We start from the raw sequence: 25,354 nt of genomic DNA on the forward strand, positions 1-25,354 counted from the left end.
CCTTTGATAATCACATTTCCAAAGGTATTTTTAAATCCCTCTGTGGATCACATAAGCAATAAGGGCTCTGCATGCATATCCACAAAGGTTGCTGTACACCTATAATGAATAGCCATCATTGACAGACTTTGCTGCATTTGAACAGGTCTGACATATACCTCGGCCATAAACCCTCACTCACACAATTCAATAGAAACCATAATAAGTGTGTGTGACATGGATGACCTAGGCCAGGGATCACTGCAGTGGCTGGCCTTGTCACAAGCATACAGATGTGACCTAAGGTCTGGAAAGCAGCAGCATACTCTGGAAAAGATGACAGATGTGTTCTTGGAGAAAGCAGGGTTCCCACACATGCAATAATTGAGGTCACATGTACATATATGTATTTGCCACACAGCTACCTCACATGTGCAATGCACATACTGTTGTCATACAGTAGTAAAAGCAAAACCCACAACACATTGACCAACAGTGTCACACACATACACACTCACCAAGTGCAGGATTCAAACCCCTACCTAACTACTTCATGATACTAGAGGAGTATGCATTAACACGACACGCTATACACATTACTGTGAGTTCTCTTTTCAACAGGTATATTTGTAGGATGGTGACATCATCAGACTTGACCAAGATTAGTATACCACTTTTAAGGTGTTTTACTACTCTCTAAAAGGGTTGCTCCTCTCCAAGGAGATCACACACACACTTGTCAAGTGCAGGATTCAAACCCCTACCTAACTGGTTTATGATACTACAGGAGTACGCATTTACAGGACACGCTATACACATTACTTTGTGTTCTCTTTTCCACAGGTATATTTGTAGGATGGTGACATCATCAGACCTGACAAAGATTAGTATACCACTTTTAAGGTGTTTGAGTACTCTCCAGAAACATTGCTCCTCTCCAAGGAGATCACACACACACACGCACACACTTATTAAGTGCAAGATTCTAACCTCTACTTAACTGGTTTATGATACTACAGGAGTATGCATTTACAGGACACGCTATACACAGTACTGTGAGTTCTCTTTTCCACAGGTATATTTGTAGGATGGTGACATTATCAGACCTGACAAAGATTAGTATACCACTTTTAAGGTGTTTGAGTACTCTCCAGAAACATTGCTCCTCTCCAAGGAGATCACACACACACGCACACACTTATTAAGTGCAAGATTCTAACCCCTACTTAACTGGTTTATGATACTACAGGAGTATGCATTTACACGACGCGCTATACACATTACTCTGAGTTTTCTTTTCCACAGGTATATTTGTAGGATGGTGACATCATCAGACCTGACAAAAATTAGTATACCACTTTTAAGGTGTTTGAGTACTCTCCAGAAAGGTTGCTCCTCTCCAAGGAGATCATACACAAACACTCTTGTCAAGTGCAGGATTCAAACCCCTACCTAACTGGTTTATGATACTACAGGAGTACGGGTTTACATGATGCGCTGAACACATTACTGTGAATTCTCATTTCCACAGGTATATTTGTAGGATGGTGACATCATCAGACTTGACCAAGATTAGTATACCACTTTTAAGGTGTTTTACTACCCTCCGAAAGGGTTGCTCCTCTCCAAGATCACATACAAACAGACATACACACACACTTGTCAAATACAGGATTCAAACCCCTACCTAACTGGTTTATGATACTACAGGTGTACACATTTACACGATGTGCTATACACATTACTGTGAGTTCTACTTTCCACAGTTATATTTGTAGGATGGTGACATCATCAGACTAGACAAAGTGGGTTACATTAGGTGACATTGGGTGGGCTACATAAAAGGAATGTCTAAACACTTTGGCCATGTGATCATCAAAGGAGAGTTTACTATCTAACTATGTCCCCAGGTCCTTCATGACTTTTTCCGTACATACTGGAGTACCACCTATGTGGTAATTTGTTTGCACTTTGTTTTAGCCAAAGGGAATGACTATGCATTCCTTGGCATTCTGCTTGGGGCATTGTTTTGACACCAGGTATCTGTCTCTGTAAGCCCCTTCTGGAGGATGTGCGTGTCAGCCATAGAGTCGATTATGGACCACAGTTAGCAATCTTCTGCAAACCTGTTCAGCCATACTTCTCCCGTGGTTGCCTGTACCTCTGAGCTGAACAGGTGGGGTCCCAGGACCAAGACCTGTGGGATGCCATTTGTGACTGGCTTAGAGTCGGACATGGCACCTGCAACTCTGAACATGTGTGTTTGATCTGTGAGCCATTTGGCCACCCATCCTCTGACATAGCTGTTAATTTTCAAGCTGGTAAGTGTGTCCATGATGACAGAGTGGGGAATGGTGTAAAAAGTCCTTAGTGAGGTCCAGGTGGGCTGTGTGGACTACTTTCACCTCCATCTATGTCCTTGGTAACTGTTTGAAATAAGTCAACTATGTTTAGAAGGCAGGATCTGCCTTTAACAAGGTGAGATTGTGTAGAGTCCAGTGTCTGGAGGTCCCCAATGTCTCTGTTTATGGGTTCCATGACAATTTGCTCAATAGCTTTGTAGACCAGGCTGAGTAGACATATAGGGCAATGGTTTCCAGGTTCTGTTGTGGCACCCCCTTTGTGGAGCTGGATGACTGTTAGTGTATGCCATTCTTTGGGTACATAGCCTGTGGTACGATTGAGTCTGGGCAGTGAATGTAGGTGAGGGTGTAGTTCCTTTTGGGCCTAGTGTAAGACGCAGCCTGGGACACCATCCAGTCCTATTGATGCTGTGTTCGTGGCTTTGGAGAGGGCTGTCTTTACCTGCATGTCCATGAAGTCTGGGGCTCTGTATCCTTCTGTGATGGACACAGGCCCTTTTGGGGGTGATAGGGGGAAGTTTACACTGAACTTGTCCCCCAGGATGTGGGCAATGAAAGTTAGTTCAGCGTATTTCTTGCCATTTGTCAGTAGCTGACAGCATATTTGGAAGTTGACACCTACATGTCTGGTATAGCTACCGCAGGTTTTGTGGTTGTTATTCTTACATTCCTCGGCAATTTGTCTTTAGAAACTGTCCTTGAACTATTTTATGAGCGATCATTGTTTCTTCCTAATAATGATCATTGATGCCTTTCCTTTAGTGAAGTTGGCTCTATCAAATGTTAGTTTCCTCCTTCTGTTGTCTAGCTTATTTATGGGCAATGACCACTAGATTGTTTTCTTATTTTTGGAGGAGCGCATCTTGGTTTTATTTGTGATGTCTCGATCCATGCATCCCTGTAGATGCTCATAGGATGCACTTGTAAATGATTTGGCAGATTGTATACCATTATTCTATAGCAAGAGGGCTTTGGAACTTTCCACTTTGGTCTTGGGAAGTGTGCAGTTTGCTTTTGAAAATGTCTTCACAGTGGTTTCACTGACTGGGTGGAGGGTCGGGATGTGAATGTCCAGTGTGATTACTTTATGATCTGATATTACCAGCGAGGGTTTTATCTCTGTTGTGGAACACTGGTACCTCATGTTGGTGATGATCATGTCCAGTATGGTGTCACCTCTAGTGGGCATGGTGACCAGCTGTTCCAGGGTGTTAGAGTTTTTAAACTCTAGGAAACATTGGACAAAGGATGTTGTACGCGAGTAATTCTCCCACTCAATGTTTGGGTAGTTGTAATCACCTCATATAATGGTGTTTGATAGGACCTTTATATTTTCCACTGTTTTCAGGAATACTGAGTGAGGTTCCTAAGACAAGGTAGGTGATCTGTAGCAGGCTGCAATCTGATGAGCAGCTTTGCCCAATGTTAGTTGTACTTGCATGGTCTCCAAGGCCTCATGCTGTGCCACCAACCTGAAGGTGTGGGTATCCATAAGGTAAATGGGTACACCCCTTCATTTTGTATTTCACTCATGGTTTTGTGTCCGAACGTCAGAGGGATTGTAAGTGTTTTACGTGGAGCATGTCCAACAGCTCTGCATTTGACATAGCTTTGTATGTTAGGCAGTGAACACATCTGAGTAGGCGATATGCAAGGGAGTACAGATGGAGCATTTTGAGATGGTCTGTGTATGGCATGTATTTCAGGCTGCTAATGCTCTTTGTGAGGTATTGCTGCAGGCTTTCCAGTTGTTGTAGTTGTCTTGTGAGGTACATAGCAAAAGTGGCGTTGTACTCTATTATAGTTCAAGTGAGTGACGAGTAGTGGGGAACAATGTTCTCTTCTATTCTGCATGAGACACATTTTGTGATGAGGTGTGCCACATAGCAGGGTTTCCTGACTACTGTGGGGATGTGATTATCACAGTTGTGTCCACTGTCCACCTGTGACCCAAGGTCTCTTGTCACACTTTTAGTGTTAAGTATACTACCGCCTATGTTGTAGTTCTTGGCTACAGAGTTTTTAACAAAGGGGTTGACAATGCATCTTTTGGCATTGAGCTAGAGCCCGTGGCTTTGACAACAGCATCTGTCTCAGTGAGGCCCTTTTGTAGGATGTCCACATCTTTAGTGTTTACAATTATGGCTCCTAGTTTGCAGTCCTCTGGAAACTTCAGTAGCCACAGACCTTCCATGTTAAAGTTTACTTCAGGGAAGTAGATACTAAACAGGACAAGACACAGGACTGGACCTTGTGGTACTGCACTCGTCACTGGTCCAAAGTCATACTTGGAGTCTGCTACTTTCACAGTGTGTGTTCTGCCAGTAAGCCTGTTGGCAACCCATCTTGTGACATAGCAATTTATACCTAGTTTAGTGGGTTTATCTATATTTCCAGAGTGTGGGGTGGTGTTGTAAGCCATGGCAGGATCAACATAGGCTGTGTGAACCACCTTACCCTTGTCTACGGTTCTGTTGACTGCTTCAATGTCATCTATCAGGTTTAAGAGACATGATCTGCATTTTACAAACCCAACATGGTTGTGGTCCAGGGTTTGGGGATTACCAATGTTATTTTTTATATGTTGTATGATGATACATTCCATGGCCTTGAAGATCGGGCTCATCAGGCTAATGGGGCACTAGTTCCTGGGGTCCATGGTGTCTCCACCCTTGTGTAGTGGGATAACCATCACTGTGCACCATTCAGTAGGCACAAAGCATGAGGTGAGGCTATAACTGCACATGGTACGTCAGTGTGGTGCCTGTTCGTTCTGTGGTTTGTGTGGAACACAGCCTATGGTTACCTGGTCCCATGGCTGCTGTGATACTGGCTTTGGAGAGTGTTTTTTACCTGTGCAGCCATGATGACAGCAACTTTGCAGTCTTCCATTATAGAGATGTGCTCTTTCATGTGTGAGAGGGGGGTAAAGTTAACACTGATTCTATCTGCCAGGATGTTGGCAATATCAGTTGGGTCTGTATATTTAGTGCCATTGAGCTGTAACTCAGAACAGATCTGAGTGTAGCCATGACATGGACCTGTCTGTTGGGCAGAGATCTCCTGAGTAGACAGTATGCAACAGAGTACAGATTGGGTTACATTCACTCTTGTTGCATGGGGCAACTGTTTGAGGCCAGTAATCCTCTTGTTAGGGTACTTTAGTGGTCTTTCTGGCTGCTGAACGTGCCTAGTCAGATTCATTGCAAGTGTGTTGTGGTACTCTCTGATGGGTCGGATGACTGATGAGTAGTGGGAACCTCCTTTGACCTACATGCACAGACCTTGGCAGTTTGTGTGAACACATAGCATGATTTTCTGACAACTTTGTGAATGTGTTTCTAGAAGTAGAGATGTCTATCCACATTTGTCCATAGATCCTTTATTATCACCTCCGTATTTAGCATGTGTGTGAGCATGCCCTGTATGACCTTTCAGTGTGATGCTGAATGAAATCCACTATATTTGTTGGAGTGTGTGAGCACATCCAGTATAGACATTTATACTATATGTGTATGGAAAATCAAGTTGCATTTTTATAGCAGGCCTCACCTTTGTGTCATAGATCAACAGGGATCATGCTGAGCCTGCAGGACTTCCATGAGACACTTTGCATAGACTTATCAACATTTCTACATACAGGGGGGACAGCTATTCTTTGTACATTTCTACCCGGGGACACACTTGATTGTTACTGTGGGTGTACATAAGATGAGGGGTTCACCTGACACTTATACACATTTGCTATGCCTGCACTGCTATGTACGGTACACCATTTAATTCGGTACTGTTGCCTATCATACTGGCTTGAGGCATACTACTGTACTACACTTCTTAGCATCCAATGTCACGTATATTAGATTGCAACTTCATAGCCTACACAACCCACATCACACCGCCTGGCCTGATGTTCTCTGTCTGCATAGGCCTGTGGGGGAGGTTACCCATATGCCTTTTTAGGGGCATGTTACAGCATTTCTTTGTGTTTGCGTTAGTGTACAATTGTCCTGCTGTGTCTGTGCTACTTAAATGCTATCATGGCTTAGTGGTTCAGTACTGTGACTATAATGCACAGTATCCTGGGTTCGAGCCCTATCACTGCTTTTTATTTTCATGCTGGGCAGACCAGACTGCTTAAGGGACAGTAAATCTAATATGAGCATGTTTACTTGACTTTGCTCAACTTTGCCCGACCTTGCCCAACATTGCTCAACGTTGCCTGACATTGCGCTAGTTAACACAGGCAATTTTGTTTACATATACTAAATATTGGTAAAAGCTGCTTAGGACTGCTTTATATTGCTTAAAACATGGCAATCATGCCTCAGGTGGTGCTGCAGGGCTGCTTATGTCAGATGCACATACTACACTCCCTATACATGTTTGGAAACAGATAGTGTCAAGTTAGGCATCCCTTTTATTTTATGCATGAGTCAGAGAGATATCATTTCCAGGGTTCCTACTGAGCCAGTGTATGTGCTATGCGTTGCCTCTTTGCCAAGGCCAAGGCATACTGGGTATGCCTCCTTCTGCCTACTGGGGAAGGCTCAGGTTGTTCCTCCTCCAAGTCACTCTGTGCCTGTGCGGGCCTTGGCAATGGTGGGGGGCTGTTTGGCCCTGCCCCATGCTGTTCCTGCTGTAGCTGTTTTCGCAGGATCATATTGTGTAGCATGGCACATACTATGACAATTTGGGTACATGTAGTTGGTGAGTACTGCAAGGCTCCACCAGATGTGTTCAGGCATTGGAACCATGACTTGAGCACCCCAAACACATGCTCAATTACATTTTGTGTTTGTGCGTGTGCCTCATTATGGAGTTCTTGTTCAGGTGTGTGTGCATTTCTGATGGGTGTCATCAGCCATGGCTCCAGTGCGTATCCAGCATCCCCCACTAGGTGACCGTCAGGGATGTCCCCATTAGCAAATGTCTGGTACAGCTGTGTCAGATGCCAGATATGGGAATTGTGGTAGCTTCCAGGGCAGCCAGCACACACATTCAGTATTATGCCCTGGGCATCGCACATGACCTGGCAGTTGCTGGAGTGGGAGCCCTTGTGATTGATGTAGGCCCTACCCCACTCACCAGCTGGTGCTTTGAGTTTATGTGCGTGCACTCAATTGCACCCACTACCTCAGGGTATTCTGCTATTTGCTGGAAGAGATGCATATTCTTGGCCAATACCTCACGGGAATTGGGGAAATATACATGATCACTGACATGTGCTGACATGGCATTCAGGAACGGGTGCGGTACCCTGGATGCTGATGCCTGTGAAATCCCCATCATATCACCAGTTGGTCTCTGGGAGGTACCTGTTGCTAGTATTCTTAGGCCAACACATACCTGGGTTTCCACTGGGATGGGTTCCCCTCTTTTGGTTCTGTGTGTGAGGCGTGGGCTGCACAGCTCAACAATTTGCTGCAGGAGGTCTCTGTCCACTCTATAGTGCTTCACTATCTCCAGCTCATGTAGCCTCTGATAGGTTACCCTGGGTCTGTACACTCTTCTCCATCTCCTCACTGTGGGTTGCTCAGCAGCATTCACAATGGCACCACCCTCAGCATCTTGCACATGTTGCCTTATAATAGCAATGGCAGCCCCTAACATTTTTTTGTCTCAGTTAAGCTTTTTAAGTTTTCACTTCAATTTGTAGACTGCAGTGTTGCAGTGTTTCTGAGAAAAACATGGGGGAATGTTGTTTGCAGAGTTTTAAGTGCTGGGCTGGGCTAGTGTACTGCCTGTGTAATTGGCTGATTCTGATTGATTTCACCTGACAGGTCTGCTAGTTCTCCTTGGTTAAATTCCTAGTACTTCTTTTCCTTCCTTTTCCCTTTCTGTTTCCACAGGGGGCAGCGACGCGCAAACAAGCGCAAACAAGCGCACACAAGTGCACACGTGCACACACAGGCTTACACAGGCTTACACAGACTTAGGCAGGTGCACATGCGCACACACAGGCTTAGACAGCCTTACACAGGCTTACATGGGTGCACACACGTGCACACAGGCTTAGATGGGTTTACAGGTGCGCACACATGCGCACACAGTGTAAGCATCTTTGCAAGAAACTTTAGTGATATCCACGGTGTACACCTTCGGTTTCTGGGTTTCAGTTAAGACAACTGTAGACATGCCTCTTCAAGTCCTGAGTCACTTACAGCAAACACATGCCACTGATCCAATAAGCTTACAGTATTTGATACATACCCCCTCATGATGTCACCTATTTTCTACTCTGTTACTCCTCTAATCCTACTCTTACACTCTAGGGACATGGTTCACATGGCAGGGAAAATTGGGATTCATTATCCTTATCCTCATTTGCATAGGATTGCCTAGTAATGCTTGGCTACATCTCTCAGACTGAGCTCCCCCCCTTAGCAACCGCTACTCAGTAGCCATGTTGTCCTCAGCCTGCCATTCACCTGCATGTCAGATGAATATTTTTAATCAAATGCCTATTTTTGGCTTTTATTTATTTTTTGGCTGTTTTTTAGAGCGCTGCACATCGGAGATCGGGGAAAAAAATATTTTTTATTATTTTGCAACAGATAAAAATGCCAATGGCCTTATATTTGACCATTGGCATGCTTCCTCAACTGGATGCATCCTTTATTTGGAGCTGTCATAGCTCCAATTTACTATTTGCAGAACGGTACTCCGTTACCAAAGGAGTACATTTCTACAAATAACACTACTCTCACTCAGACAGGTTAGTGTTTCCTGGATTGCAAATTTACCTCATTTGCATAGCTTTCAGCAGCAAATGAGGTAATTTGTATAACATAACACTGTCCGTGCAAGGGTAGTTTTAGGAGCTCTCATGCACGCCCCTGCTGGCTGTTCCTGGATCACTCAGCAGACGTATTGGCTGTCTGGAGTCTTACTCTACTCTTAGACTCTGTGCAAGCCTTCGTGAATCTGGCTCTTGGTTTAAAACTAATTTTTCTTAAGAATATGAGGTTTGAAACTCAAATGTATATGATTTCGTTTTTTTTTTCAACCCTCAGATCATCCCAGTGATTTGCCAGAAAACCACAGATTTTATGAGAAACAGACCAAAAGAAAGAGACAAAAATCTGCTGTGAAAATCTGGATAGTTGAGAGGTATGATGCCTATACCCGTTATAGAGGGAAGGCCATGGGGGGTGTGTGTGTGTGTGTGTGTGTGTGTGTGTGAAATATTTTCTGTTGTTTAATATAATGTCCTGGTGGCAAGAATGTTTAAATAAAACTCCTCCACCACAGTTGTTAATATACTAAACCTAGTAGCCCTTGAATCATAGGGGCCTACACTCAGCCAAAATATTACTGAATAATCGGTTTATCCAATGAGACAACACTTGCCCCACCACAATGTTACCCTTGCAAAAAATTCAGTTTTTACGATTAAGCAAATTACTAGATATTAGGTACTGCAATATAGATGTGATGCATTACATTCTTTGTAACCTTTAAAGTATGAACTAAATCCAACAACAGTTGCTAACTGAAATTATGTCCCAACTGCAAAATGTCTCATATGCGACCGGTAAGTTTTGTAGTCACTCCCATCCTTAAATCATACACATTAGGCTTTAACTCTTTTCTGTCAGCATGGCAACAGGTATATGCTTACAGTTTTTTCCTCAGTGAAGAAATATACCCAGTCTTTGTGTGCAGAGCCATGAAAATTAACTTAAAAACAGGGAAAGGCCATTTGCATTTTAATAACAGTTAAATGTCTAAAACCCGTTTTTCATGTTGTAAATCCTGTTTATAAGAATCTAAGAAAAAAATGAGATTGAACATAAATATTTTGTATTCTTGTCAGTAGGGGCACAACATTTTTACTTCTGAAAGGCTATTGCTATTCTTGACATCTATATCTTGAAGCTCCTGATTTGTCATTCTTTTAAGTTGCTCTCTGGAGAGACTTTTCTTGCACCTTCTTATCATGTGACTCAGCTTCCTTCTTCTTCTCAGCCATTTTCTGCCTAGATATTGGAAACAGTTTAGTACTTCTTCTCTGTCCTTCTGCTGAGACTTGACCTCTTTGTGTTGATATCCCTCTTCTTTTAAACTTTCTGATTACACACCAGCCTGTACTTCTCTAAGCCTAAGCTTTCTCCTACTAACGATCTAGGTGACTCTTGATTCTATAGGAGGATTTTTTTACAACAACTGGATATAATAACTTGAAACAAGGTGTCTGCACACTTTGAAGTAAGGGGCAAATCTACTTTTCTTCAGCCTCATACTGGAAAAGATCATGGTCTACAAAAATACACTGCTCACTTATTACTAGGGCTTCCCCTTTTTCCAAAGATAACTCAGCAGTTGCTCATTCAATTGAAAATATGGCACTTTATTATAGGACTTGGGAAGCCCTGTTCTGATCAAGCTGCCTCACAGACCCTGTGTGCTCTGTCAGTAAGCATGTCTTCTCTGGCTAACCATCCATTTACTTAGCTGGTCTACAATAAAATTTGGACGATCTCTCCCTTTAACTCTTTCAAGAACATTTGTTATCTGCAGATTCTATGTCTCCCTGTCTTCCATCTCTTGGGTTTTCTCTTCTAATTCCTCTTTTGCAGATTCCAATTCTGACAGACCCATGTTTTAATCTATTTCCCTATCCTTTAGTGCTGCAAGGTCTTCTGCACGAGATGTTTATGTTGTTTCAACTTTCTGAATTATTTTCTTAGTCTTTTTAATAACTTCAGAATGCAGTTTGTCGATCGTATCACTTGGTTGCACTATTTTCCTTTTAAGAGTATTGCATTGATGACTTTGGGTCATGTCTGGATGTGTCTCACTCACTTTGTTCATCAGCATTCAAACTTTTGTTTGGCTTTTCACTACAGAGCACTTGCTTTCTTTTTGACATTCACATATTGCTATTCAAGATATGAGCCTAGTAATGATATAAAACCTCATTTTTTCAACAATTGCAGATAAGTTCAAGGGCATGGCACATTTCCAATGATCTATTAATGTGGTGCCATACCTGAAATCCTGGAGTCCTTCTATATTGCTCAACTTATAAGCAAAGGAATAACCATCTTGGTCCATGACATTGTCCAGCTATACTCATCCCTCATCAGGCCCATCACTGAATATAATGCCCCTATGGTATGTACCTTTCCAGATGTATGCAACAACTTGAGTGCCCACAGAGGTTCCTCACAAAGAGAATACAGGGGCTAAACCACATAACCTACATGGATTGCCTCAAAGCCCTATCAATATACTCAGTCCTTTATAGACTATTAAAAGGTGATCTGTGTCTGGCCAATAAGGCATCCTCTGACCCATTAATAATGGACCTACTACACTTCTGCAAGTCAAATTGTATCAGAAATACCTGAACAAGAGACCTTGGCCTCTTCTGTAATATAAGCAGAACATCTTGGAGGGACAGTAACATATCCCAGAGAATACCTCACTTTGGAGCAGACTACCCAGTCATTTGTAACAAAGCTCATCCCAGTCCCTAAAGAAATGCAGTTAAGATCAATGTATGGAAATAAGGGAATTTACCCCATAGGTTCATAGGTTCATAGGTTCATACTAGGCTATCTGCCCAAGGGCATTTATAAGCCTAGCCCATAGTTATTTGGCTTTCGCCACCCCTTTAGTTTGAATAAAACTATGCCTATTATTTTGCTGTGCCTCTGTCAAGCAGTGACACTGAAGTAATCCCTGGGGTATATATCCCCATCCATTGGTCAAGATTCCTCTTGAACAAGGCCAGTGAGGTGCTCTGCCTCACATGTACCGGGATTTTGTTCCACAGCATAGGGAGTCTCTGGGTGATGAATCTGTCCCTCCAGCACGTTCTATTAATAACCGTGTCAAGGTTTAAGTCTCCCGCCCTTGTGGTTCTGAGGGATCTAGATTTTTGAGGTGAAGCATATTCATCAAATCAGGGTTTGACATGGCCTTATATGTCAGGCACAGGTCACCTCTGAGCAAGCGGTATGAGACTGAATAGAGCTGGAGTTCTTTCAGTCGGGCAGCATAAGACATATTTTTGAGACCCTTTATCCTTTTGGTGAGGAACTTTTGGGGCCTTTCCAGCTGCTGCAGGTGTCGGGTCAGATACATTCCGAATGGGGCATTGTACTCAATCATAGGTCTAATGAGTGATGAGTACAGGGGACGATGACCTCCCTTGATCTAGATGTGAATCCCTTCATGATCAGGTGGGCAATGTAGAAGGTTTTCCTAACTACTTTAGCAACATGAGTGTCAAACGAAGGCTACTGTCAACCTGGGTCCCCAGATCCCTGATGACTTCTTCTGTGCTCAGTGGATTGCCACCTATATGGTAGCTAGGGGTAACCTTGTTTTTCCCGAAGGGTATGACTATGCATTTCTTGGCATTTAACTTTAGGCCATGGCTCTGGCACCAGTTATCCGTTTCTGTGAGGCCCTTCTGAAGGATATCTGTGTCAGATGTGTTTTCGACTATGGCCCAGTTTGCAGTCATCTGCAAACTTTGTCAGCCATAACCCTCCTGTGTTTGCTTGTACTTCAGAAAAGTAGATGCCGAACAAGAGTGGACCCAGGACTGATCCTGTGGGACACCACTTGTGACAGGCTTTGAGTCTGACATGGCTCCAGCAACTCTGACCCTGTGGGTTCTGTCACTTAGCCAGTTTGCAACCCATCTTGTGATGTATGGGTTTACATTCAAGCTGATGAGTTTTTCGATGATACCTGAGTGGGGTATTGTGTGAAGGCCTTTGCCAGGTCAAGGTAGGCTGTATGGACTGCCTTTCCCTCATCAATGGCCTTGGTGACTGTCTCGAAAAAGTCAACCAAGTTTAAAAGGCATGATCTGCCTTTGACAAAGCCAAACTGGGTTGGATCCAAAGTCTGCAAGTTCCCTATGTCTTTATTTATGAGTTCCATTATGATCCTCTCCATGGCTTTGCAGATAAGGCTTGTCAAGCTAATGGGGGTAATTTCCAGGGTCGGTGGAGGCACCGCCTTGTGAAGTGGGACCACAGCGCCACTCCTTGGGTACATATCCTGAGGTGAGGCTAAGATTAAACAGCTGTCCTAACTGCGGGTTTAATTCCTCATTGAGTTCGTGGAGCACACAGCTGGGGACACCATCCGGTCCCATGGATGCTGTGTTTTTTGCTTTGGAGAGAGCAGTTCTCACCTGGGTGTTGGAGATGTTTGGGGGGCTACAGTCCTCTGGTATAGATATCTCTCCTTTTGGGGGGAGAAGTTTGCACTGAACCTGTCAGCCAGTATGTTGGCAATGTGTGTAGGTTCAGTAATCTTCACATCATTTTGAACTAATTTTGAGCATATCTGGGAGTTTCCTCCTAGGTTTCTAACATAGCTAAAGAAGGCCTTATGATTGTCTTTTGAGTCCTTGGCGATTTTTCTCTCAAAATTTGCCTTGGATGATTTTATGAGAGCTCTTAGTTTTTACTTATAATGATCAAAGGTGTCTTACCTTTCAAGGATTTTGCTCTATCTTGTAGTAGCTTCCTCCTTTTGTTGTAGAGCTTGTTTATGGCTGGGGTCCACCAGACTGGATGCTTGCCTTTGGTACAAAGAGTCTTAGTTTTATTTGGGATTGCCTGATCCATGCAGTCCTGTAGGTGCTGGTAGAAGGCATTTGTAAGTGATTCAGCGGTTTGAGTAATGTTTACCACTGGCTCAGGGGCCTTAAAGGAGACCACATTAGTTTTTAGAAGTGTGAAGTCGGCTTTTGAGAAGTTTTTCACTGTGGTCTTTTTTATTTCAGGTGGGGGCGGGATGAGGACCTCCAGCGAGATTAGTTTATGATCTGATCTCACCAGTGAGGGGTATACTTCCGGTGTTGAACCCTGTGCTACTAATGGACTGAGACAGTGCCTTAATACCCTGTCCTGCAGCAGAGTCTCCTTTCGGTACTCACTGGTATGACCCCAGAAACATTCATTCACAAATGTGAAGTATAGAAATAGAAATCATGGTAAGGACTATTTGAACACCTAATTGAATAACACTGATAGGCTTAAAATAATCTTTCAGGGCAGTTAGCCTTGTATTCATATATGAACCTAAGAGATGAAAAATAATTTGGCATGGCAGCTAATGTCCCTGAGGGATAGTTTTTAGTGACTATGTCCCCTCTTTATCACAATATTTAAAGACATAATAAATGTGAGATTCATTTATTTATTGACATTTGATTAGCTGAAAAGTCCGACTGGTAGGAGCCCATTTTCAGAGGAGGCCTGGGTAGAAAAGTTCCTAAGTATTAGAAAATATTTAAGAGTAATACTCTTTCATTGTTTAAAAATAATACAAAAAGCAAATATAGTTTAAATAACTATAACAAATTAGACATAATATGAAAACATTGGTTAGAAGTAGATATACGTTATATGACAATGATTTAACATTTAAAATTTGAATATGATTATTGAGAAATTAAAGGTAGTTTAGTGTAATACAAACAGAAATTGCAATACGAAGTAAGAGAAAATCAGTCTTATAGTATATTTAGAGAGAAGCCAGGGGAGAGAAATTAATAGAAGTAAGGAAGTGGATGAAGAAGCAAGGATAAGGAGATATAAGGTATGAATAGGCATGTGTGGCATTTAGGGATAGAGTTTATCCTGGTGTTGAGCAAGAACAGATCCAGGTTTTGGCTAGGAAGCCTTTCAGAATAATTTTGATAGATGGGAGAAAGGAGGGTACTGATGTGCAGATGAAGCTGCTGTCAGCGAAGCTGGACTAAATCATTACCCTCATTTCCTCTTTCAGACTATAGTCTCACACGGATGTGCTGTTAATACTTTTCCAGAGCCTCCAGTTTTTACTGTAATTACTGGAGGACAACTTACTGCTCCCTCATACAGGTATAGGTCTCCTGAAACTGAAAGAATGTTAAGGAAGTGGTCATCATGAAAATGGTCATTTCTCTAGTCTATTCATGACCGTCCTTCTTCTTTATTATTTGCAGCATTATTTTTTTATCCCTGAAGTAAACTGTCTTTCGGCTTTTCCCGGTTAGGGGTCGCCATGGCAGAACTCCGGTCCGCTAATAATTGACAGTGAATTTTTACAGTGTTGAGTTGAGAGCCCGGTGCCCAACCTTCAAAGAAGGCACACCCACACACGCTCGCACCTACGTTCATGTCTTTAATTCACTCGACCGGGGGGAGGACATGCAGACTCCAGACAGAAGGTGCTCCAGCCGAGAATCGAACCAAGTATCATCCAAAAATTCACTAGTAAGGGGTGAGTTTGGTATAATGGTGAAGGTCTTCACCTTATAGATGCAAGGTACAAGATTTGATCCTGACTTCAGGTTATTGGCTAAGCTTAAAATGGCCCTTCAGGGCAGTTAGCCTAGTATTCATCTATAAACCTATAAGAGCTATCAGGCTGTCTAACTTACATTCAAGCAAGTGTTGTGTGCTGTGCAGAGGTTATCTGATTGCATAGTGCCCTAATTTGGCCTGTCCCATAAGGAGAGTCACTGATCAAATGTTAGAATAAATGCTATAGATATTTGGTATATCAAATGATGATTTTTTTGCATTTTTGCTTAAAAAGTTAGGTGAAAACTTTGTAATAGGAAATGCATATCACAGGATAGTTTTATTACTCAAAGTCTCTGCAGCTTATTAAGAAGACATCTTTCAGCTTTCATCCTGGCTAATTACCCAACAGCTATATTTTTAGTTTTTTATCTCTCATGTAACTGTTCAGTGGATTTTAAATTAACTTAGGCTTGTACATTGTATGTATAAAGATATTGCTAAGCTTTGCTTACAAACCTTTTCATTTTCTTGCTGGTGTTAGTAATTATTTTAAGTAGTACTTACCTGTGTTGTTGGGTTTGTTCTATATACATAGTACTTTAGAGTGGACATAATGATGGAAATAATACAGAAAAGCAGACAGCATTAAAGACCAAACTCAAGTCATCCTTAAATCATGTATAACAAATAATTGAAAATAAAGTAATGTAATCTAATTTTCGTAACATAATTCATTAGCATCCATAGTTCCTTTGCTGAATATTTCTGTGTGACATTCTGCATTCATTGGGGCATCAGGGCATAGTTTGGAGCTGTTTCCTTATCCAAGTGACATACAAATTAATGATAGGCAGCATATGAAGGGGAAAGTTATGAGAAATAAAAATAATGTTAAAGTTGCTTGTTTAGATGCACTGCAAAGAAGATGTTAACTGTTACTCCTTACTTATGCATATCTGCATTAATGTTTTCTTGTTGAGGAATGCCGCTGTCCATGTCAAATGGATGACACAATATATGTTTATATTAATATTGCCAAACCATCTAACTTATAAACTGTTTATTAACATAAGTAGAAATATTGGTCAATCTTGAAGAAAGGTGTCAGTCACACTTGCTCTATAACTTGTACAGTTTGAAAATATGTTTTGTTTAAATTGGTAAGAAGGCAAATTGTATATTTTATATATATATATATATATATATATATATATATATATATATATATATATGTATATTTTTTTAAATCAAACATCTAGAAAGGAATTACTTATAGCTATGTGGAATCTCAAGTCTGTCTCTTAGTAAAGCTGCTACTGTTACTTCTTGCCTTGCTTGCATGGCTTTCAAGATATGGAAAGGTATCAGTATGAACTTACATAAAAAATATAAGGCTGGAATTTTGTCATATCATAGCAAATTCTAATATTGATGAGGAAATCTTTATATTGACTCATCATTATAAAGAAGAAACTTTGCTGAGCAATATCAACATTTTTACCTTTGATCAGGACATACTGCTTGCAAGATAAATATTTATTTTAATTTGGCTTATTCTTTTTAACCTTTTTTTAAAAAATTACTCAGTCTAAGGCTTCATTTAGTCTGCTAGTATTATTCATGTGAGGTTGAATTAGCTGACTTTATATTTGTGTACAACACTAAATGTTCTTATCATGGATATACTGTGTTCAAATCTAAGCTTCTGTAAGTCTTACAATTTATTTTCACTGGTACATGAGTTGTCCATGATTTTGTTACTACAATGTACCATAATACCTTTGTTACTCTGAAAGTCAGGCTGTTTCTGTTGCAATTTATTTAGTTATGAAACGTAATCCTGAAGGATGATAATATCCAGTAATAATATGAATGTACATTTTACAATACAGTTGCCAGTTGATTTATTTACATACATGTGTTTCTAACTTTATTGGCAGCTATAAAGACATCCATTTGCAGGGATGTTTGTGCAGACATTAAGATTGCAAGCTGTAGTTCTATGGTAGAGGGTTTGATGCCATCTGCTTACTGCATGACCTTGAACAAGTCACCTAAACAATCAACCATTGCTCCCAGGTCACCTCTGAAAAGAATCTGTGACAAGTGAGCCAATCTGGTTAACAAACAGGATATTATTATTATTGTTAGTGTTGTTGTTTGATTGGCCAAGAGTTTGCTGGCACCCATTCATTTAAGACTCACTGGTCAGATGGGACTTTAACTTTGTCTGAGGTTTGGTGACCTCAAATTTAGTTATGTAAGACAGAGAAGTAAGGAGATCCCCTGATATGGTTGTGTAGGGAGGAGGTCAATAATATAAAAAATAATATTGCCCTCATTGGTGAACCAAACTCCCTAAAAGAAAATGCATTAAAATTATTTTATGTATTGACCCCTCTTGTGGCATTTACTAGGGTCCAGATGTAATGCACACTGCATGAGTTATTAAAAGTCAGTGTTTTTTTTTTAATACCCTGTGAAATGCTGACTATTAGCCATTCAAACATTCTGAGTAATGTATTCCATGGTGAAAAAAAATATATAAAAAGGATCAAGGAATGGGAAATCATCACCGAGTACCTTTTGACAAAGGTGGAACAGATTGACCAGTTTAAATAACTTTGCAGTGATTTATTTCATCTTCTGTCCTTTTGGCTCTAGTAAAAGGTCTGTTCTATAGACATTATGAATAATATTTTTAACAAGTGAAAATCTAGTTTTCCAAAAATGTGCAGAAACACAGGCACATTAGCAGATAACATTATGTTGGCTGCATTCCTTAACAGTGTTCTGGTTTAAGGCATTTATCAATGTAACTTGTCCACAAGTGATGTGCCACAAGCCAAGCTGACTGCTGCATTACGAATGGCTTCAAAGTAGAAGAAATGTTTCTGTGGTTCGGGAAGTAAGAGAAAGAAAAGGATAGTGATAGGGTGTTAACAAAAATAACCAATAATAATCACATGTACTACATGCTACTGCGGTGGTGGTGCTGCGGTAGCGTTGTCGCCTCACAGATAGACGTTGTCCTGTTCGATTCTCAGCTAGAGTGTCTTCTGTGTGGAGACATGCGTGAATGGGCGTACCTTCGTTGAAGGTTGTGTGCCAGGGCTGGCAACACAGCACGTAAAAATATACTGTCAATCATTAGCGGACCGGAGTTCCGCTGTGGCGACCCCTAACTGGGAAAAGCCGAAAGACACAACAACAACTACATGCACTGTCTCCAATAATATGCATTTTATTACCGATAATAATCACATGTACTACATGCACTGTCTCCAATAATATGTATTTTATTACCAATAATAATCACATGTACTACATGCACTGTCTCCAATAATATGTATTTTATTACCAATAATAATCACATGTACTACATGCAGTGTCTCCAATAATATGTATTTTCTTACCAATAATAATCACATGTACTACATGCACTGTCTCCAATAATATGCATTTTATTACCAATAATAATCACATGTACTACATGCACTGTCTCCAATAATATGCATTTTATTACCAATAATAATCACATGTACTACATGCACTGTCTCCAATAATATGCATTTTATTACCAATAATAATCACATGTACTACATGCACTGTCTCCAATAATATGCATTTTATTACCAATAATAATCACATGTACTACATGCACTGTCTCCAATAATATGCATTTTATTACCAATAATAATCACATGTACTACATGCACTGTCTCCAATAATATGCATTTTATTACCAATAATAATCACAAGTACTACATGCACTGTCTCCAATAATATGCATTTTATTACCAATAATAATCACATGTACTACATGCACTGTCTCCAATAATATGCATTTTATTACCAATAATAATCACATGTACTACATGCACTGTCTCCAATAATATGCATTTTATTACCAATAATAATCACATGTACTACATGCACTGTCTCCAATAATATGCATTTTATTACCAATAATAATCACATGTACTACATGCACTGTCTCCAATAATATGCATTTTATTACCAATAATAATCACATGTACTACATGCACTGTCTCCAATAATATGCATTTTATTACCAATAATAATCACATGTACTACATGCACTGTCTCCAATAATATGCATTTTATTACCAATAATAATCACAAGTACTACATGCACTGTCTCCAATAATATTCATTTTATTACCAATAATAATCACATGTACTACATGCACTGTCTCCAATAATATGCATTTTATTACCAATAATAATCACATGTACTACATGCACTGTCTCCAATAATATGCATTTTATTACCAATAATAATCACATGTACTACATGCACTGTCTCCAATAATATGCATTTTATTTTTGCAAAGAATGGATCTAAAAATACTGCAAGTAACAAGAGCCTTGAACTGATTTCACTGAACACATGTAGCTGAGAATGTAATGGATTATTAAGTAGATTTAAAGGCATATCTAAAATGATATTCTCATTTTAATTATCAGTTGAACATTTCAGGTGTTGTTGCAAAATCTGTTTTAGCTTTTTTTCTATCAAAGCATCAACAAAGTTAATAAAATGTTTTATAGTCTGTGCTCTTACAGACTGGCTCATTTATTCAGGCATATGTGTACATTTGCCTGTGCCATTGTGTTAGTATGAGGATAAGAACATCGCTCCACTTGGGACTGAGCAATCTAAATTATATCTTTTAACTTTCTACTCAACTGGAAAGGAAATGTCTGTGGGTAGATGAAAAATGTATAAAATTAATCAGTAATAGTGAAAACATTTATATGGAATTATAAACACTAAAAATACTTCTTTACATCACACATTTTTATTATTACTATTTTTTTTAGTTTAAGAAACCCATAAACCTGAAGTTTTTTATCTTTTGGCGAGCAGAGTTCCTCAGCTTTGCATGGTAACATTTGTCATCTATACCTTTCAGATTTCTGTGATCAGAGGAACATACTTAGGGTTTCAATACATGAGCGTGGAAAGAGGTGGCCATGGGGGGGTCATCATTAATGTGGCTTCAATGGCAGGTAAGAATGCACGTTTCAGTTAAATATCTGAATGTTTTTCAATTTATCACTGAGTTTTTTTTTTTACCTCTGGTTACATTCTGATTCTTCAACAACTGCATTACCCTTTCCTCTGCTCTTGGTACGTGTTTTCAGAACTAGAGGTCATGATTTCATGCCTTTTGAGTAAATACACTACCAAAAGAACTTTAGCAAAAAGTCAATAAAGTTAAAGCCTGATAAAGTAAGACTGCTAAATATAAATCTCAGCTAACTATTTTTGCCATTTTAACTGTCCTAAATGCAGGAAACTTTGCAGGGCAATCCATTCTTGAATTAGATTCCAAAGTATGTTTAATCTTAAATGCATAAACTACAAATAGAAAGTAAAATCTGTGACAGACAGTTACAGATATGTATCTAAGATTATCCGTAAGAATTGCAGGGTCAGTATTTACTCAATAGTGCTCTCAATTCCACCGGTAAAGGATGTTGCAGACAGTAGGCAAGAACATTTTAAAGTCTTGTTGTTTTTCCTACTTATTCTAAGATAAATTTTAATAGCCCACCCTTTTAAGTAACTAAATTGCTTATGTAGGCTTTTATTAGTGACACCTGGTACATACTGATGAATTACTTGCATACAACACCATATCTTATCCCTACCCCATCCCCTGTATGTATGTTACCTTTGTGATGACCCAGTTCCATCACCCAATGTGTCCATTTGCTCCACTGGAAGAAAGAGCCAGACAGAAAGAGCTGGAAGATTGCCAAATTCCGGTAATAATGACCACACAGGTAAAACACGCACTCTCCAAAGCTAAGAATACAGCATCCATGGGACCAGATGACATCCTGGGCTGTGTATTACATGAACTACAAAATGAACTGGCACCTCACCTAAGTGTCTTGTTTAATCATAGCCTCACCTCAGGCTTCATGCCCACTGAGTGGCGCACAGCTACAGTTATCCCACTCCACAAGGGGGGATCCACCTTGGTTCCCGGGAACTACCACCCCATCAGTCTGACAAGCCTGATCTGCAACCCATGGAATGTATTATCATGGAACTTATAAACAAAGACATTGGCAACCTTCAAACACTGGACCCCACCCAGTTTGGGTTCGTAAAGAGCCGATCTTGTCTCCTGAACCTGATTGACTTCTTCAAATCAGTCTCCAGAACCCTGGACAAGGGTAAGGCGGTCCACACAGCCTATCTGGACCTCTCCAAGACCTTAGACACCATCCCCCACTCTGGAATCATAGACAGACTTACTAAGCTGGGCATTAATCCCTACGTCATTCAATGGGTTGCCAACTGGCTTACTGACAGAACCCACACTGTAAAAGTAGCTGGCTCCAAATCCAGCTCCAGACAAGTGACAACTGGAGTACCTCAGGGTTCAGTCCTGGGACCGCTCTTGTTTGACATCTCTGAAGTACAGGCCAACACTAAGGGACTCTGGCTAACAAAGTTTGCAGATGACTGCAAACTGGGAGCCATTATTAAATCCCCAAATGATGTGGATACTCTAAAAAAGGGCCTTACAGAAACTATTCAGAGGTGATCTCTGCTTAACATACAAGGCCATGTTAAACCCAGAGATGTTGGACATGCTAAATTTAAAGAAATCCCAATCCCTCAGAGCCACATGCTCCAGGGATCTAAACCTTGTCATCACAATAAACAAAACATGCTGGAGGGATAGGTTCCTGACCCAGAGACTCCCCAGACTCTAGAATAGACTGCCAATACATGTCAAGCAGAGCGCTTGACAAGCCACGCTGCTTTGCAAGGGATGGCTTGCACCTGTCACCCCTGGGCTTCCGGATATTGGCCAAGGCTCTTGCCACCCCCATAGTGCCTTTTTTAGTCAAGGCTCAAATGACAAACCTACCTCCTTACAAAACACAAGTGGAAAAAAACTAAGGGTAATGCTGCTCAATGCCAGAAGTCTAAACCTCAAGATGCATGCCCTCGAGCCCTCCTCAGTATGGAGAACATCAATGTCTGTGCAGTGACTGAAACCTGGTTCAAGGCTCCTGAGAGCACCCCAGCACTATCAGGTTTTACCTCATATCATGCTTTCCGGCCCCAAAACTTGGACCGAACCACAAAAGGAGGGGGAGTATCCATATTCATCAAAGATACCCACACCTCCAGGTTAGTGGCAACGCACAAAGCATCGGAGACCATCCAGGTGCAACTAACCATAGGCAAAACTGCCTTACAGTTTGTAGCATGCTACAGACCACCCTCTCAAACTCAGGAACCCCACACAGCCTTCCTGAAGACACTGGAGAGTATGAATGTCTCTCCAAATACCATCATACTGGGAGACTTCTACTACCCAAACATAGACTGGGAACATTACTCAAGCCCCAACACCCTAGCCCAGAGGTTCCTAGAATTCATAAACTCAAATGCGATGGAACAACTAGTCACCATTCCCACAAGAGGAGACAATATACTAGACCTGATCATCACAAACATGGGGACAAAATGCTCCACACCGGAAGTATATCCCTCTTTGGTAAGATCAGACCATAAATTAATCTCACTGGAAATCCACATCCGGCCCCCACCCCCTGCACAAAAGACCACAGTGAAGAACTTCTCAAAAGCCAACTTCACACTTCTTAAGACTGAAGTGGTATCCTTCAAGGCCCCTGGGCCAGTGGAAACCACAACCCACACTGCTGAATCCTTTGCAAATGCCTTCTACGGGCACCTTCAAGAATGCATGGATCATGCAATCCCAAATAAAACCAAGACCCATTCCCCCAAAGGCAGGCGCCCGGTCTGGTGGACCCCAGCCATAAAAAAACTTTATAACAGGAGGAGGAAGCTACTACATGACAGAGCAAAATCCCTAAAAGGGAAGGCATCTCTCATCAGTACTAGCAAAAAACTATGATCACTCATAAAATCATCCAAGGCCAACTTTGAGAGAAAAATCGCAAAAGACACAAAAGACAATCACAAGGCCTTCTTTAGCTATGTTAGAAACCTGGGTGGAAACTCCCAGATATGCTCAGAGTTAGTCCAAAATGACACAAAATACACTGAACCCACTGACATTGCCAACATTCTGGCAGACAGGTTCAATGCAAATTTCTCCTCCCCCTCCCCCCAAAAGGAGAAATAACTATCCCAGCAGAGTGTAGCCTCCCTAACATCTCAGATGCCCAGGTGAGAGCCACCCTCTCTAAAGCTAAAAACACAGCATCAATGGGACCGGATGGTGTCCCGGGCTGTGTGCTACATGAACTCCAAGAGGAACTAAACCCACACATAAGGCTGCTGTTTAATCTTAGCCTTACTACAGGATACGTACCCAAAGAGTGGCGTACGGCAACAGTGGTCCCACTTCATAAAGGTGGTGCTTCTACGGACCCTGGAAATTACTGCCCCATAAGCTTGACGAGCCTGGTCTGCAAAGCTATGGAGAGGATCATTATGGAACTCATAAACAAAGACATTGGGGACCTACAGACATTGGATCCTACCCAATTTGGCTTTGTCAAGGGCAGATCCTGCCTTTTGAACTTGGTTGACTTTTTTGAAACAGTCACTAAGGCCATTAATGAGGGTAAAGCAGTTCACACAGCCTACCTTGACCTTACAAAAGCCTTTGACACAATACCCCACTTGGGCATCATAGACAAACTCACCAGCTTAAATGTAAACCCATATGTCACAAGATGGGTTGCAAACTGGCTCAAGGACAGAACCCACAGGGTCAGAGTTGCTGGAGCTATGTCAGACTCTAAGCCAGTCACAAGCGGTATCCCACAGGGCTCAGTCCTGGGACCCCTCTTGTTCGGCATTTATTTTTCCGAGGTACAGGCAAACATAGGAGGATTGTGGCTGACAAAGTTCGCAGATGACTGCAAACTGGGCGCCATAATTGATACTCCAGCGGACACAAACATCCTTCAGAGAGGCCTCATAGAAACAGATAATTGGTGCCAGAGCCATGACCTTAAGCTGAATGCCAAAAAATGTATAGTCATACCCTTTGTGAAAAACAAGTTACCCACAAATTACCACATAGGTGGTAATCCATTAAGTACGGAAGAGGTAATCAGGGACCTAGGGACCCAGGTTGACAGTAACCTCTCATTTGACACTCACATTGCCAAAGTGGTTAGGAAGACCTTCTATATTGCCCACCTTATCATGAAGGGTTTCACATCTAGATCAAGAGAGGTCATTGTGCCCCTGTACTCTTCTCTTATCAGGCCAATGATTGAGTACAATGCCCCATTTGGGATGTATCTTACCCGACACCTGCAGCAGTTGGAAAGACCCCAAAAGCTCCTCACCAAGAGGATAAAGGGTCTTAAACATATGTCATATGCTGCCCGACTGAAAAAACTCCAGCTCTATTCAGTCGCATACCGCCTACTCAGAGGTGATCTGTGCCTGACGTACAAGGCCTTGTCCAATCCAGAATTAATGGACATGCTCCACCTCAGAAAATCCAAATCCATCAGAGCCACGAGAGCAAGAGACTTAAACCTCAACACAGAAATAAATAGGATGTGCTGGAGGGACAGATTCATAACCCAGAGGCTCCCTACACTCTGGAACAGAATCCCAATCCATGTTAGGCAGAGCCCCTCACTAACTCTATTCAAGAGAAATCTTGACGAGTGGATGGGAGATCGTAGGTTTACCCCAGGGGTCATCTCTGTGTCACTACTAGACAGAGGCACAGT

At 41.3% G+C, this 25,354-nt stretch overlaps 1 protein-coding gene across 1 annotated transcript in view; it reads left to right on the top strand.

Annotated features, from left to right (window-relative positions):
* LOC122800019 (15-hydroxyprostaglandin dehydrogenase [NAD(+)]-like) overlaps window positions 1-25,354 on the top strand; it is a 344,456-nt gene that overhangs the window by 195,304 nt on the left and 123,798 nt on the right. Inside the window, exon 5 of the mRNA XM_044069482.1 lies at window positions 20,548-20,644. Within this exon, the coding sequence (XP_043925417.1) occupies window positions 20,548-20,644 (97 nt within the window). The remainder of the gene's footprint in view (window positions 1-20,547; window positions 20,645-25,354) is intronic.

Source organism: Protopterus annectens, chromosome 4.part0 (assembly GCF_019279795.1).
Source record: "Protopterus annectens isolate FY-2018-M chromosome 4.part0, PAN1.0, whole genome shotgun sequence".
Classification (NCBI taxonomy): domain Eukaryota; kingdom Metazoa; phylum Chordata; order Ceratodontiformes; family Protopteridae; genus Protopterus; species Protopterus annectens.